Raw genomic sequence first — 13,903 nt, forward strand, 5'->3', positions numbered from 1 at the left:
CTCTCTCTCTCTCTCCCTCCCTCTCTCCTCTCTCCCTCTCTCTCTCTCTCTCCCTCTCTCTCTCCTCTCCCCTCTCTCTCTCTCTCTCTCTCTCCCTCTCCCTCTCTCTCTCCCTCTCTCTCTCTCTCTCTCTCCCTCTCTCTCTCTCTCTCTCTCTCTCTCTCTCTCTCTCTCTCTCTCTCTCTCCCTCTCTCTCTCTCTCTCTCTCTCTCTCTCTCTCCCTCCTCTCTCCCTCTCTCCCTCTCTCTCTCTCTCTCTCTCTCTTGAAAGTCAGACCCGAGTTGCCGGAAGCTGGGTTCTCCTGCTGACTGTAATCAGGGCAGTTTTCCCACGTGCCCAGACCACAGCTGAGTGTTTGCCCACAAATGAGGGGCCCAAGCCAGCAGCAGCAGGCCAGGTTTAGTAAACAAGGCAGGGTTGCGACTCAAACATCCCCCCCCGGCCCCGGGAGGCCGTCTCTTGAGGCCACACATGTGCGGCAGGGAAGGAGGAGGGGCGGCTCCTCCTGGGCGGTGGGCTGAAGGACGCTGTGCCCGCTCACCTTGGGCAGACCATTCTCCATGCACGGTTGGCATCTCAAGGAGACTCAGGTCCTCCCATGCCTCCATCAGAACCCCGTGCATGAAACAGGGATGGCGCTTAACCAGGTTTTAGAAAGCTTGTAGCCATGTCCGAACTGAAGAAAGTAGGGAAAAGCACTAGGCCACTCAGTTATGAATTAAATCATATCCCTGTTGAATATACAGTAGAGGTGACAAATAGATTTAAGGAATTAGATCTGATAGACAGAGTGCCTGAAGAACTATGGACAGAGGTTCGCAACATTGTACAAGAAGTAGCAACCAAAACCATCCCAAAGAAAAAGAAATGCAAGAAAGCAAAATGGCTGTCTGAGGAAGCTTTGCAAATAGCTGAGGAAAGGAGGGAAGCGAAAGGCAAGGGAGAAAAAGAAAGATACGCCCAGTTGAATGCAGAATTCCAGAGAATAGCTAGAAGAGATAAGAATGCCTTCTTAAATGAACAGTGCAAAAAAATAGAAGAAAACAATAGAATAGGGAGGACCAGAGATCTTTTCAAGAAAATTGGGGAGATGAAGGGAACGTTTCATGCAAAAATGGGCATGATAAAGGACCAAAATGGCAGGGACCTAACAGAGGCAGAAGAGATTAAGAAGAGGTGGCAAAATTACACAGAAGAACTATACAAGAATGAGCTTAACGTCCCTGATAATCACAATGAGGTGGTCACTGACCTCGAGCCAGACATCCTAGAATGTGAAGTGAAGTGGGCCTTAGAAAAGCTGAGCAACAACAAAGCTAGTGGAGGTGACAGAATTCCAGCTGAACTGTTCAAAATCTTAAAAGACGATGCAGTAAAAGTGCTACACTCAATTTGCCAGCAAATTTGGAAAACTCACCAGTGGCCACAGGATTGGAAAAGATCAGATCAATTCCAAAGAAAGGCAGTGCCAAAGAATGTTCAAAATATCGCACCATTGCACTCATTTCTCATGCTAGTAAAGTTATGCTTAAAATCCTACAAGCTAGACTCCAGCAGTATGTGGATCGAGAGCTACCAGAAGTACAGGCAGGATTTCGAAGAGGGAGAGGAACTAGAGATCAAATTGCCAACATACGCTGGATCATGGAGAAAGCTAGAGAGTTCCAGAAAAACATCTACTTCTGCTTCATTGACTACGCTAAAGCCTTTGATTGTGTGGATCATAACAAACTGTGGCAAGTTCTTAAAGAGATGGGAGTACCAGACCATCTTATTTGTCTCTTGAGAAACCTATATGCGGGTCAAGAAGCAACAGTGAGAACTGGACACGGAACCACTGATTGGTTCAAAGTTGGGAAAGGAGTCCGGCAAGGCTGTATACTGTCGCCCTGCCTATTTAACTTGTATGCAGAGCACATCATGAGAAAGGCAGGGCTAGATGAATCAAAAGTTGGAATTAAGATTGCCGGGAGAAATATCAACAACCTAAGATATGCAGATGATACCACTCTAATGGCAGAAAGTGAAGAGGAACTGAAGAGTCTCTTGTTGCGAGTGAAGAAGGAGAGTGCAAAACTTGGGTTGAAACTTAACATTAAGAAAACCAAGATCATGGCATCTGGCCCTCTCAATTCCTGGCAAATAGATGGGGAAGAAATGGAGGTAGTGACAGATTTTATTTTCCTGGGCTCCAAGATCACTGTAGATGCGGACTGTAGCCAAGAAATTAAAAGATGCTTTGCTCCTGGGGAGGAAAGCCATGGCAAATCTAGACAGCACACTAAAAAGCCGAGACATCACCCTGTCAACAAAAGTGCGTATAGTCAAGGCTATGGTCTTCCCAGTTGCAATGTATGGCTGTGAAAGTTGGACCATAGGAAAGGCTGAGCACCAAAGAATTGAGGCCTTTGAACTCTGGTGCTGGAAAAGACTCCTGCGAGTCCCTTGGACTGCAAGGCGATCAAACCGGTCAGTCCTAGAGGAGATCAACCCTGACTGCTATTTAGAAGGCCAGATCCTGAAGCTAAAACTCAAATCCTTTGGCCACCTAATGAGAAGGAAGGACTCACTGGAGAAGAGCCTAATGCTAGGAAAGGTTGAGGGCAAGAGAAGAAGGGGACGACAGAGAACAAGGTGGCTGGATGGAGTCACTGAAGCAGGAGGCGTGAGCTTAAATGGACTCCAGAAGATGGTAGAGGACAGGAAGGCCTGGAGGAATGTTGTCCATAGGGTCGCGATAGGTCGGACACGACTTCGCAGCTAACAACAACAGCCGTGTCCGGGCTGACATTGGGTGACACGGCATGGTGGGGGCCCCTGCGGTGCCTAAGCAGAGCTGTGGCTTGTTAACCCTGATTTATAGCTTAGTGTCTTGTGTGGCTGGGCTTATTCGCTGAAGCTGAACCAGCCAAAGGAGGCTCAGCAGTCTGTATGTGCTCCAGACCCAAGGCCAGAGGGGGCAGCCCCCAAGGAAGCAACTGTCCCCCCCACACACACCCATGTGCTCAGGGGTTGCGTCTGCCGTGCCAGGAGACCTTGGGGCGCATCTGCTTTGAGCCACCCGACCCGGGGGCAAGGAGCGGTGGGCACTCGGACTGAGCACGGTTGCACGCTGGCCCTCCTGCAACACTGAGCAGAGCCACGACATAGGAGCAACATGGCTTCTTCAGTTAGGCTCCCCCATCAAGCCCGAGCAGGAGAGCCCCCCCCCCAGCCTGCCCCACGGCAGAGAGAAGGTGGGCAGCGCATGGCAGGGGGCGCTTCCTGTTCCAAGCCGTGAAGGAGATGATCAGACGTGGGCTCCATAAACCGTTGGAGTGGATTCCTGCGTCCATGTTCCTCTGCAGCATTCTCCCCCCCCTCCTGGATGGGTCGCACCTCCCCTTCCCCAGCCTGGCCTCCCATTGTTGCGGACCCGTTGCAGGGCATGACTACAAAGGGGCTTCTTTCACTGAGAGAAACATGGGCCACAGCCCTTTTACCCTTCCTAGAGTGGGTGGGCCTGAAGCCCCCCTCGACCAAAGGCCTCCTGGGGTGAGGCCTGAGCCCCCTGCCCACCCACCACCAACGGCAAGCGAAGGATGACTCTTCCAAGCTGAGTCAGCCTGGGCGTGCTGTGGCTTGGCAGGGTCTGGGCTGGAGAAGGGGGGGCAGGCGCAGGCAAGTCTTCATGGTTGGGAGGGGGCAGACCCCGTGCAGAGAGGCCTTCCTTATCGGGCCCCTGTTTGCTGTAAACATTGCCCTTCCCTCCGTCCTTGGCCTGTCCTTCCCTACCCTGGGGGGGCGTTGGTGAAGGGGGCCAGCCTGCCCCTTCCACTTCCTTCCCCCACCCCAGCTGCAGACGGAAAGGGGGGGCCATTTTACTCCTGGGACCCTCCACCCACCATGAGGAGCCTGCCATCTCCCCTAAATTATTTTTCGCCATTTGCCACATCAAAACCTCTTTCTTTCCATTCCTTCTGCAGAGGGGAATTTCCTTGACCGCAGCGGCAGCGGAAAAACAGGGAATTGCAGTTGCTGGGCTGGAGGGGGGGGCAGAAGAGGAGGCCGCCTGCAGGGTGTCTCCCCGGTGCCCTTTGCCAGCTCCCAGCCACAGAGGCCACCCTCCGTGGCTGCCTGGGCAACGCCACTGTGCCTGCCTCCCCGAAGGCTGGCTGGCTGCTCCCTGCCCTCCTCTCTCCGCTGGCTGCAACAACACAACCATCGGCCGCCACTCAGCTCCTCTGGGCCTGAACACCCAGCCGGAAAGCAGCCTCCCAAAGCGGGGTGTCCAGGCTCCTGCCCCCCCCTCCCCAGCTTCCTAGCCTGACCCCCTTCGGACTGGTGGGAGCGCAAGGAAGGCCTTGGATACCCCCCCCATTGCTGTTTCAAGAGCTGGCTCTTTGCGGGGGGGGGGGCAGACTGCATTGAGGCTGGGAAGTTCCTTCTGCCCATGGGTTTTGCCATCTTTCATCTTCCATGGATTTTATGGTTTGTTTTTTTATTGTTGTGAGTCACGTAGAGTTTGAATAATCGTACAATAATATCTGGTCATCTTGGTGAGGAATCAAGAGGTTTTTGGAAGGATCTGGTCCCTCCTTCTATAATGTAAAGAAAGGAAAAGAATGGTCAGCCACCTGTCTGAAACTCTGAGAGGGACCTCGGAGTCCCAGTGGACGATCGCTTGACCCTGAGCCAGCCGTGTGCGGCAGCAGCCAAAAAAGCCAACACAATCCTGGGTTGCATAAACAGAGGCATAGAATCAAGATCACGCAAAGGACTCATACCGCTTTGTAAGCCCTACTGAGGCCACACCTGGAATACTGCAGCCAATTTTGGTCACCATATCAGAAAAAAGACGTTGAGAGTTTGGGAAAAGCAGAGAAGAGCAACTAAGAGGATCCAAGACCTGGAGACCAAAACATACGAAGAACGGCTGCGGGACTTGGGTCTGGCTATAGAGAAAAGCAGAAATAGGGGGGACACGAAAGCAGCATTTCAGGATTTGAGGGGCTGCCCCAAAGAAGAGGAGGGGGTCACGTTATTCTCCAGAGAATCAGAGGGGAGGACAAGACACAATGAATGGAAGCTGATCCAGGAGAGAAGCAACCTGGGATTAAAGAGAAACTTCCTGACAGTGAGGACAATGAACCAGTGGAACAGCTGGCCGCCAGAAATCGTGGGTGCTCCATCACTGGAGATTTTTAAGAAGAGGCCAGACACTTGTCTGAGATGGCACTATAGGTTCTCCTGCTTGAGTAGGGGGCTGGACTAGAAGTCCTCCAGGGTCCCTTCCAGTCTATTCTGATGGACGGATTGAAAGCCCTTTCCGACCTCATTCGAATCCCAGGGAGCGCAGAAGCGGCGAGACCACAGGGCAGCCCATCCTCGGGCATGGAAGCTCCCTGGGCGTTGTTGAGCCGAGTCTTCACTCCCGGCCCACCCCGCGGGGCTGTTGTGCCATCAGAGAACGCAGCAACGCGCCAGGCCTCCGAAGGAGAATCCGGAATCGGGCGAGGCTGACGTTACAAGCTCCTGAACTCAGGTCTCCGGCGGCCCCCGCCGCACCACCGCAGATGGGGAGCCCGCGGCCGAAAGAGGCGCCCGGGGGCGGAGGAAGGAGGCCGCTCCCGATTGGCCGGGCCGCGGATTCAGCTGGCCGGAGAACCGGGGCCGCCTCTGATTGGCCGGCAGCGACGACGCCCAAGCGCGGCTCTCCCCGCCACGCCACGCCACATCCCCACGCCCACGCGGGGGGGCCGCTCTCCCCTCGGCGCCCCGGGACAGCGAGGCCGAGCGAAGGCGCGGGGCCGGCAGGAGCTTCGCGCAAAACACCCGTGTAAATTCGGGCCGGCTGTGAGCAGCCTCGCGAAGCCGGCCGCCCCCTCTCCCCGTCTGCACGGCGGTCCGAGTCGGGGTCCGACCCGGGGCGAGTGGGGAGCCCGGCGGGGGCAGCGTCCGGTACGACCCTGCCCCGGGTGGGGGGCGCGGCTGCCGCTCTTCCCGGCTTCTTACTGCCCCCAGCGCCCCCCCTTACCCCGCGACTCCTTCCTGCAAACCGCTCAACTCCTTAAACCGAAGCAACTCGAGTCCCGCCAGGCGCGTGGGGGTCGCCAAGCGGCCTCCTTGGTTCGGGGACCGCTCGATCCAAGGCCGTCGGGCGGACTCGCCATCCCAGGTCTCGGGGGGAGGCCCCGGTCCCGAAAGAGGCTCCGCGGGCGTTCCAGAAGCCCCGTGGGAGGATCCGCTGGCCTTCGGGCGGCGGTGGGGGGACTTGAGAAGGCCAAGGCCGGCCCTTCTGAGCGCCGTCCGCTTAGGGATGCTCGCCGCTACTCCGGAGCCCCCCAGCTCGGCAGAGAGCGCGCGAGGTGCCAGTCGGGCGCGGACCCGGGCAGGTGGGTTCGCACGACGCGCCAAGCACGATGCGGGTTGGCTTCGCGGGTTAGGCCGGCCTCGCCCAACGAATCCGCCTCCTCGGAACGGCAGCCGGGCCGGCGCCTTGCGCGCAGGGAGGGGGCACCCACTCCCGTCCCGGGGAGGGCGCCCGTCCGGGGGCGCTAGGACCGCGGCGGCGGCCCGCCCGGGCTGCGGCAGCGCTGTGTATAAAGTCGGCCCGGGGGAGCGGGGCGGGTCGGCGGCGCCCGCTCGGCCCTCCGCCTCCCGCAGCCCCGCGCGTGCCCGGGGCCCTCCGCTGCTGGAAGCGCCCGAGGAGCCAGCTGCTTAGGGGCGCCGAGCCGGCTTCCCCCGGCGGCCGGAGCAGGGGTGGCGGGGCCCCGTGGCCGGTCGGTCGGGGCGAGCGCCGGGGCGGAGGACGGGCTTGGCAGGAGGCGGCGGGCTCCCACTGCTGCTGCCGGCCTGGCGGGTCCCGCGGAGGTTTGGCCGGCGGGGCGGGCGAGCCGTGAGTCGGGGCGGGGACCCCGCCGTCTTGCCTGCCACGCCGAGCGGCCCCTCCGCACGGCCTCCGCCTCTTCGGCCGGCCGACTTTGGGCGCTGAAGAGGCGCGCGTGTCCCCTCCGCAGCCAGAGGTGGGTTCCGCGGCCCCCGACGGCCCCCCCCGCCCCGACGCCGCCTCCCCCCCGCGGCCACTGTGGGGCTTTCTGGGCCGGCTTGCAGGGAAGAAAAGGGGGGGTCTCTCTTCTCCACCACCCCCCACTTTGGCGAAAGGGCGCTTAGACAGACCGGGCGGCCCCGAAGGGCCTCGGCCGGAGGGATGCTAAGCGGGTCCCCGTTGCCCGAGAGTCGCGGCTGACATTTGGCCTCGAAACTCCCGGCTGTCCCCTCCGTGAGCGGCCCTGTGAGGTGGCCGAGACCCCCCCCCCGCTGCTCCTTTTCTCCCGCCCCGCCCCCCCCCCCCCCGCTGCTGCTTTTCTTTTTGCTAACGACTTCCGTGAAATGCGCGGTGAGGTTTGGCCAAACGTCGCACCTGACCTTGCTTGTCTCTTGCCCTTTTCCACCAGGGATTCCGCGCCCTGAAAAACTGGATTTTCGCTCCTCCGCGCAGCTTCCGAAGGGAAACGGGCGCCGGAGCCAGAAAGGCTCTTTTTAATGGCTGCTGAGTTTATCGACTGCAGAACGACCGCGTGGAAAAGCCGGGACGGCTGATGTTTGTTTTTCTGCCTTTTTTTTCCTCCCCCTCCGCTCTGCATGTGACTTACTAAATTCAAACTTTTTGCAAACCAAGGAAACTTCGGAGCAGCGAAGAACTTCCACTGCGGACTAAGGGCGTAAATCCGGCCTTGTGGGAAGATCCCTGGGGGGCTGCCACGAATTGGGGGGGGCCTTTGACAGGTCCCTTAGCCGTCCTGGGGTGTCAGATTTTCTCTTTTTTTTTCCTTTTTCTGCAAACTCCTTGAGTTGAGGGGACTGTGCTGGGGAGCTGTTTTTCCGAGGCGGCAGCTGTGAGCACCTGAGATTTGTGCAGCAAAGCTGAAGGAAATGGAGAGGGGGGCGATCAAGGCCCCTGGGATGAACTTCTGAAGGCCTCCTTTGGCTCTTCCCCCTGAGGCGTCCAGCTCCCGGTTGACCAGTGGGCCGAGAAGGGGCCTCTTCAGCACCAGTGGATTTCTCTGGCTCTTTTGCGGCAGAGGAAAGCCGAGCCCCCCCTCCCCCCCCCCGGTGTTCTGGGCACCCAGAGGTGGTCCTCAGCGTACGTTTCTGGGCAGGAGGGACCTTTCCTGCGTGCCCCCCAAGGCAGGACCCTTCTGCTCTGGGCTGCCCAAGAGGGATGCAGAGTGGCTGCCCCCCTGGGCTGACAGCCCCCCTGGCTTCGCCCTCCACTTGGCTCCCCCACGATGGACCCTGGAAACGACCCCCTCCTCTTTGCCGACATCCGCCTGTGTGGGTACCTGCGCAAGCAGAAATCCCGCCATCGCCGCTACTTCGTGCTGCGCTGTGGGGGGGAGCGAGGGCCCCCCCGACTGGAGTATTATGAGAACGAGAAGAAATTCCGGGCCGGGGGGCTCTGCTCGCGCCCCAAGAAGACCCTCTTGCTCGGGGGCATGCTGACCATCAACAAGCGTGCGGATGCCCGGCACCAGCATCTGATCGTCCTCTGTGGGCGCGAGGGCACCTTTGGCGTGGCTGCGGAGAGCGCTGAGCAGCAGCAAGCCTGGTACCTGGCCCTGGTGGAGCTGCACGGCAAGGGTGAGTCGGGGGGGGTAGCGGAGGGTTGCCCGGGAGGCCCCCAGCCGTCTCTGGAAGAGCCAAAGATGCCTTCTGGGGGAGACTGAGGGGTGCGGCGCCCATCAGCCCTCTGGCACAGCTTTAGCCGTGCTGTCCAGGATGAGGGGCACTGCGGTTGAGCCCCAGTGCCAGCCGGGATCCCTTCTGAAGACGTGAGCGATCGTGGGGATCCTCCCCTCCTGGGAGGGGCTGTCTGCTCATGGCCAGGATGCTCCTCACACCCTCCGCTGGGGCTGAGCCCAGATGTTCTTCTTGGCTGCGCTGTTGCCCCCTTCCTGGCCCCTGGGGGGCCCTCTGAGGAGGGCTGATGCCAGGAGCAACCCCCCCCCCCCATGTTGGTGGCTGCTGCATGGCTGGAGTGCATGTGGGGAGGCGTAGCAACAAAGCTGCTACAGATTGGGGAACCCAGATCCCATCGTTCCCCACCAGGCTTCTGGCGTTACTGGGCCTCCCTCCCAGCACTTCCTTACCAGGAGGACCTAGCCAGACCTCCAGGGGGCCTCAGTGCTGTGACCCCCCCTGCACCCCCAGGCCTTTGGCCGGGGCAAATCCCTTCCCCCCTCCTGGGCCCTCCAGGGGTGCTTATAATTCAGGGGAGCCTCTCAACATCTGGACCATCCTCTGTGCCTCCCCCAAGTCTGCAGGGGTATCCGGTGGTGCGCTGTGGGAGCAGGGCCCCTTGGGGGTCCCTGACCGTGTGAAGACCCCTCCCATGTCCATCGGTGGAGGAGGGGTCTGGCCCACTGGAAGCAGTCGGGGAAGGCCTGTCAAATGCTGGAGCTGCTCTGCTTTCTCTCTGCCGGCCTCAGCTGCTGGGCTGGCCGGTCTGGCTGCAGCTGCCTGGGAGAAGCTGAGCGCCCAGCAGCCGAGGGCAAAGGTCCCTTTCAGACCTTTGGGCGAGTCGGCCCCACGCCCGCCCGAGTCGCTGCTGTGCCCGGGGTGCTCCCAGGAGGAACTGGCACCGCTTCCGTGGCCAGGCTTGGAAGGGGCCCAGGCTGTCGGCCGCCAGAGGCCGGCCAGCTGCAGGCAGGAGGGGGGGAGGAACCTGGGCTTTGCTCCAGGGAGGCTGGACTGCTGCTGGCCACCAAGTCGGAGGCCTCCCTTGGCCGGCCACAGCTTCCGTCTGGGTTCCCTGGCCAGCAGCCACCCACCCCCTCTCGCTGCTGTGCTGCCTCCATATGTGTGGGTGGGTGTGTTGCTCCTGTGTACACGCAGGGACAGGTAGCGCTCAGTACCGGCTGTTCTATTCCGGGAGAGCAGGGGAGAGGAGGGGAGGGGCAGGGCTGAGCCTCCGAGCAGCTCCCAGAGGCTGCCGGGTGGTAAAGATGCTCTGGCTGCCCCTTGTCCCCGGGCCCCCTTCCGCCTCTCCCCTCCTCTGCTGCTTCTGAGTCACTTGCCAGGCAGTGATCCAGCCCCGAGGTCTCCCTGGCAACGGCCCCTCCCCCTCCCTCCAGGTGATCAAAGGGACAGCTTGCGGGGGGGGGGGGGGCTGGGCCTCCTGCCCCCTCGGTGCTGCTCCTCCCTTCCTTGGATGGGGATGGGGGGATGTCTGCTTCCGCTCCCTTGGGGGGGGGCAGATGTTCGCCATGCTTTCTTGTACAGCCAGGCAGAGTCTGGATCCCGTCTGGTACCTCCTCTGCATAGGTTGCCCAGGCATGGAGAAGAGGGATGTCCATGCCCCCCCCCCAAGCTTAAGAGGGTCCCTGCCTTCCCAGGCCCCTCGGGCCCACCTCTCACCCAGGCCTTTGCTCCTCGTAGGCACAGCCCCCCCGGAGGGGGAGGGCGAGGCGGCCCAGCCAGGCCCGGCCTTCAAAGAAGTCTGGCAGGTGAGCCTGCGGCCGAGAGGCCTGGGCCACTCCCGGAACCTGGCCGGCCTCCACCTCCTGTGCCTGGCCGAGAAGACGGTCAGCCTGGTGAGGCTGAACTCGGACGAGGCCGCCCTGGTCCTGCAGCTGCTCAACATCCGGCGCTGCGGCCACTCGGAGAACTACTTCTTCATGGAGGTGGGACGCTCGTCGGCCACGGGGCCCGGGGAGCTCTGGATGCAGGTGGAGGACCTGGTGGTCGCCCAGAACATGCACGAGACCATCCTGGAGGCGATGAAGGCCCTCAGCGAGGACTTCCGGGGCCACGGGAAGGGCCAGGCGCTGCCTTCCACGCCCATCTTGGTGCCTGCACGTCGGCAGTCCCACAGCAACCCGCCACCTGGCCAAGGCGCCTTCCCGTGGAGGAGCCGCCCCGAGGGGGGGACGCCTTCCTTGGGCCGCGGCCCCACAGGAGCCTCGGGACAAAAGAAGCCAGTGGCCAGGAAGCCGGACTCCTTGAGCGACTACAGTGCCATGTCGTCGGACGAAGGCGGCTCCAGCCCGGGGGAGCTGCGGCCCCCCAGCACGCCCGACCCCCTAAGCGCCATGGTGGTGGTGGATGGGGACCTGGTCTGCATCGGGATGGGCCAGCGGGCCTCCCCCGAGGGGGCCGGCCTGCCAAAGTGGCCCTTGGGAGGCCTGGCCAGCAAGCGGGCATCTCTGCCCCCGCTGGCGCTGGGCAAGGGCACCCCCGGCCTCCTGCGTCGCAGGCAGAGCGCCAAGCCTGCCACGGTTTCGACCAGCTACCCCGAAGGACTGAACCTACACGGCAGCGATCCTGGCTACATGTCCATGGTGCCAGGGGCGGCCCTGGGCCCCGAGGAGCAGGACTATGTCCCAATGACGCCCAGCAGCGTCTCTCCCCCGCGGGAGAGCGGGGGGTACATGCTGATGTCCCCCAGCAGGAGCTGCTCACCAGACGGGATGGGCCCGTGGGCCGCAGGGGGCAGGGAGAGCGAGTCTCTGGCTGGCGAGTATGTGAACATGTCCCCAGCCGGGCAGGTGGCCCCAGACGCCCCTGTGGAGTACAGCCTGCTGCTGCCCCTCCTGGGCCCCCCTCCGGTCTTCTCCCCCCCACACTCCTCCAGGCGTGGCCCCAGAGCCCCCTGGCTCCCCGCTGGCCCCCGCCGCCTGTCCTGCTCCTCGTCCACCAGCTCGGAGAGCCTGGAAGAGGCTGCCCGCTGCCCCCTCGGCCTGTTTGCTGACCCGCCCGGAGGCGCCAAGGCAGCCGAGTCTTGCTACGTCAACCTGGCTCTCCGAAGGACGCCGGCTGACGCCAGCCAGGTGTCAGCGCCTGAAGGCTCCACGGAGCTGGCGCCTGGCCCCCCGTTTGCGAGGTGCCGCTGTGAGGCCGAGGGGGACCCGGCCCCAAGGAAGAGAGGGCTGAACTACATCGACCTGGACCTGGCCAGGGAGGCTGCCCCGGGCCGGGCCCTCCCCCTGCGCCCGTCTGCCGGCCCCTGCCAGGTGGAACCGCCCCACAGCTACGCCAGCATCGACTTCCAGTGCCTGGGGGAGCTGCTGGGGCCGGAGGCCAGCCCCCAGGGGCCTGCAGGTAACAGCGCGGGGGGCTGGCTTGGGCTAAACCTGCTGACCAGAAGCACCTCCTGGTGGGGCCTGGATTCGAGTCTCCGGGCATCCGCCTGCGATGGCTGAAGAGCTCCAGGCCTTAAAGGGAAAAACCACGTTTCTGAAAGCACCCGTCTGGCTGCTCTGTATCGGGCCTGTGCAAAACGCCCTCTGAGGGTGTGCAGAGTGCCTCGCTCGAGCAACGGGCGTTTCCCAGTTGTTGTGGGCTTTCAGATGTTGTGGTTTTCAGGCAGTTTCCTTTCCTTGTGGGCTCCACCAGCTGCCCCGGACATATTTGGGGGGGGGTCTATTGCAGTCCACCTTGCCCCACATTCACATGAATGGGGCAGAAGGGCCCGCGAGAGGGTCTCCCTTCCCCCCCCCAGCAAACCTGGTTGTCTGGAGTCTGGTGGGTTTGGCTGGGGCACCTCTCCCGGGGGGGGGGGTCAGCCGGGCAGTCCTTGGGGTCTCCATGGAGGACCCGACCTTTCCCAGTGTGAGGATCTCCTTTTGAGCCAACCCAGAGCTGTTTTTTTTAACGTTTTAACTTTATTTGTTCAATTATTGCCCAATGTTTTGATGTTATTTTATGTCAGTATTTCTGACATTGTAAAGCTGCCCAGATTCGCTTCATAGTCAGATGGGTGACTCATTTAATGAAATTAATAAAAATAACAAAATACAATAAAAATAAAATACAGATAGTCCTCAACTTACAGCAGTTCATTTAGTGACTGCTCTAACTTACAACAGCGCTGGAAAAAGTGAGCTTATGACCGTTTTTCACACGACCGTTGCGGCCTCCCCCGTGGTCACGTGATCAAAATTCAGACGCTTAGGAACACGGACGACGGTCAGTGTGTCCCAGGGATTGGTTTGTGTGTGTGTGTGTGTGTGTGTGTGTGTGTGTGTGAGAGAGAGAGAGAGAGAGAGAGAGGGAGGTGTGATCCCCTTTTGCAACCTGCTCACTGGCAAAGTCTGTGTGGAAGCCGGGTTCACTTAACACCACCTTGGGCTCAATCTGGTCATAACTTGAGGACTACCCGTATTGCCAAAATGTTTTGATGCTTTTAATGTTTTTTTATGTTTTATGACATTGCAAGCTCTCCTCCTTTCCTTCCAGAATTGTGACCTTCTGGACGAGGCAGCTGGGCATCAGATTGCCCCCCCTTCCCCCCCATCTCCCTCTGGGGCTGGACAATGCTGTTTCTCCTTGTCTGCCCCCCCCACCCCAGGCTGTGTGGCGATGCCAAGTTTGGGGGGGGGTATACTGCTGCTCCCTCCCCAGAAGACTCCTGCGATGCTGTTCCTGTGCCTCACACACACCAAAGATGAAGTGGGGGAGGGGGCTGTCTGGCCCTGGGTTTCAGGGTGTGCAAAGAAGAGGGGGATGACCCCAAAACTGTTGCTGGGAAGGACGGAAAGGAACGGATTTGGTTCCGGGACCCTCCGTGTTCGAAAGCAGCCGTGGTTTTGTGCCTTGGGACCCCTCCCCACCGGGCCCCTTATAAGACTCGGTACTCCTTGCACACACACACACACACACCCTGAAATACAACCTGCATTCACATGCAAGGCTGGTCACACACCCCCCCCCCCCGTCCCCTCTTGCTGCTGCTGCTGCATTTTGCACAGGCCCAGCCCCACTGGTGTCTTTGGAGGGCCCCCCTCCGTTGTCTGGGCTGGCCAAAGAGACTGTGCTCCATTCAGCGCCTGCTTTCTGGCCTTTAAAATAAAGATATTTTTAAATATGGAAGACAAAGGCTGGAGTCTTGATGTCTCCCCCCCCAAAAAAACACCAATTGGGT

General features: G+C 60.5%; 1 protein-coding gene and 1 long non-coding RNA gene across 2 annotated transcripts in view; one reads left to right on the plus strand and one right to left on the minus strand.

Moving 5' to 3' along the window:
* The window catches only part of LOC308676655, a 12,760-nt gene extending 5,201 nt beyond the window's left edge, over positions 1–7,559 (minus strand). The window contains exon 1 of the long non-coding RNA XR_014028340.1: positions 7,408–7,559. This is a non-coding gene — a long non-coding RNA (uncharacterized lncRNA). The remainder of the gene's footprint in view (positions 1–7,407) is intronic.
* A 644-nt stretch (positions 7,560–8,203) lies between these two features.
* LOC308676642 (insulin receptor substrate 1-like) lies at positions 8,204–13,903 on the plus strand (the record flags this gene model as incomplete). Its single annotated transcript, XM_081342623.1, is given in 4 exon segments — positions 8,204–8,236; positions 8,238–8,622; positions 10,420–12,081; positions 13,219–13,903. Coding segments are annotated over 4 exon segments (2,088 nt in total). The 3' UTR covers positions 13,227–13,903.

Source organism: Vipera berus (assembly GCF_964194415.1).
Source record: "Vipera berus genome assembly, chromosome: W".
In the NCBI taxonomy this organism is placed as follows: Eukaryota; Metazoa; Chordata; class Lepidosauria; order Squamata; family Viperidae; genus Vipera; species Vipera berus.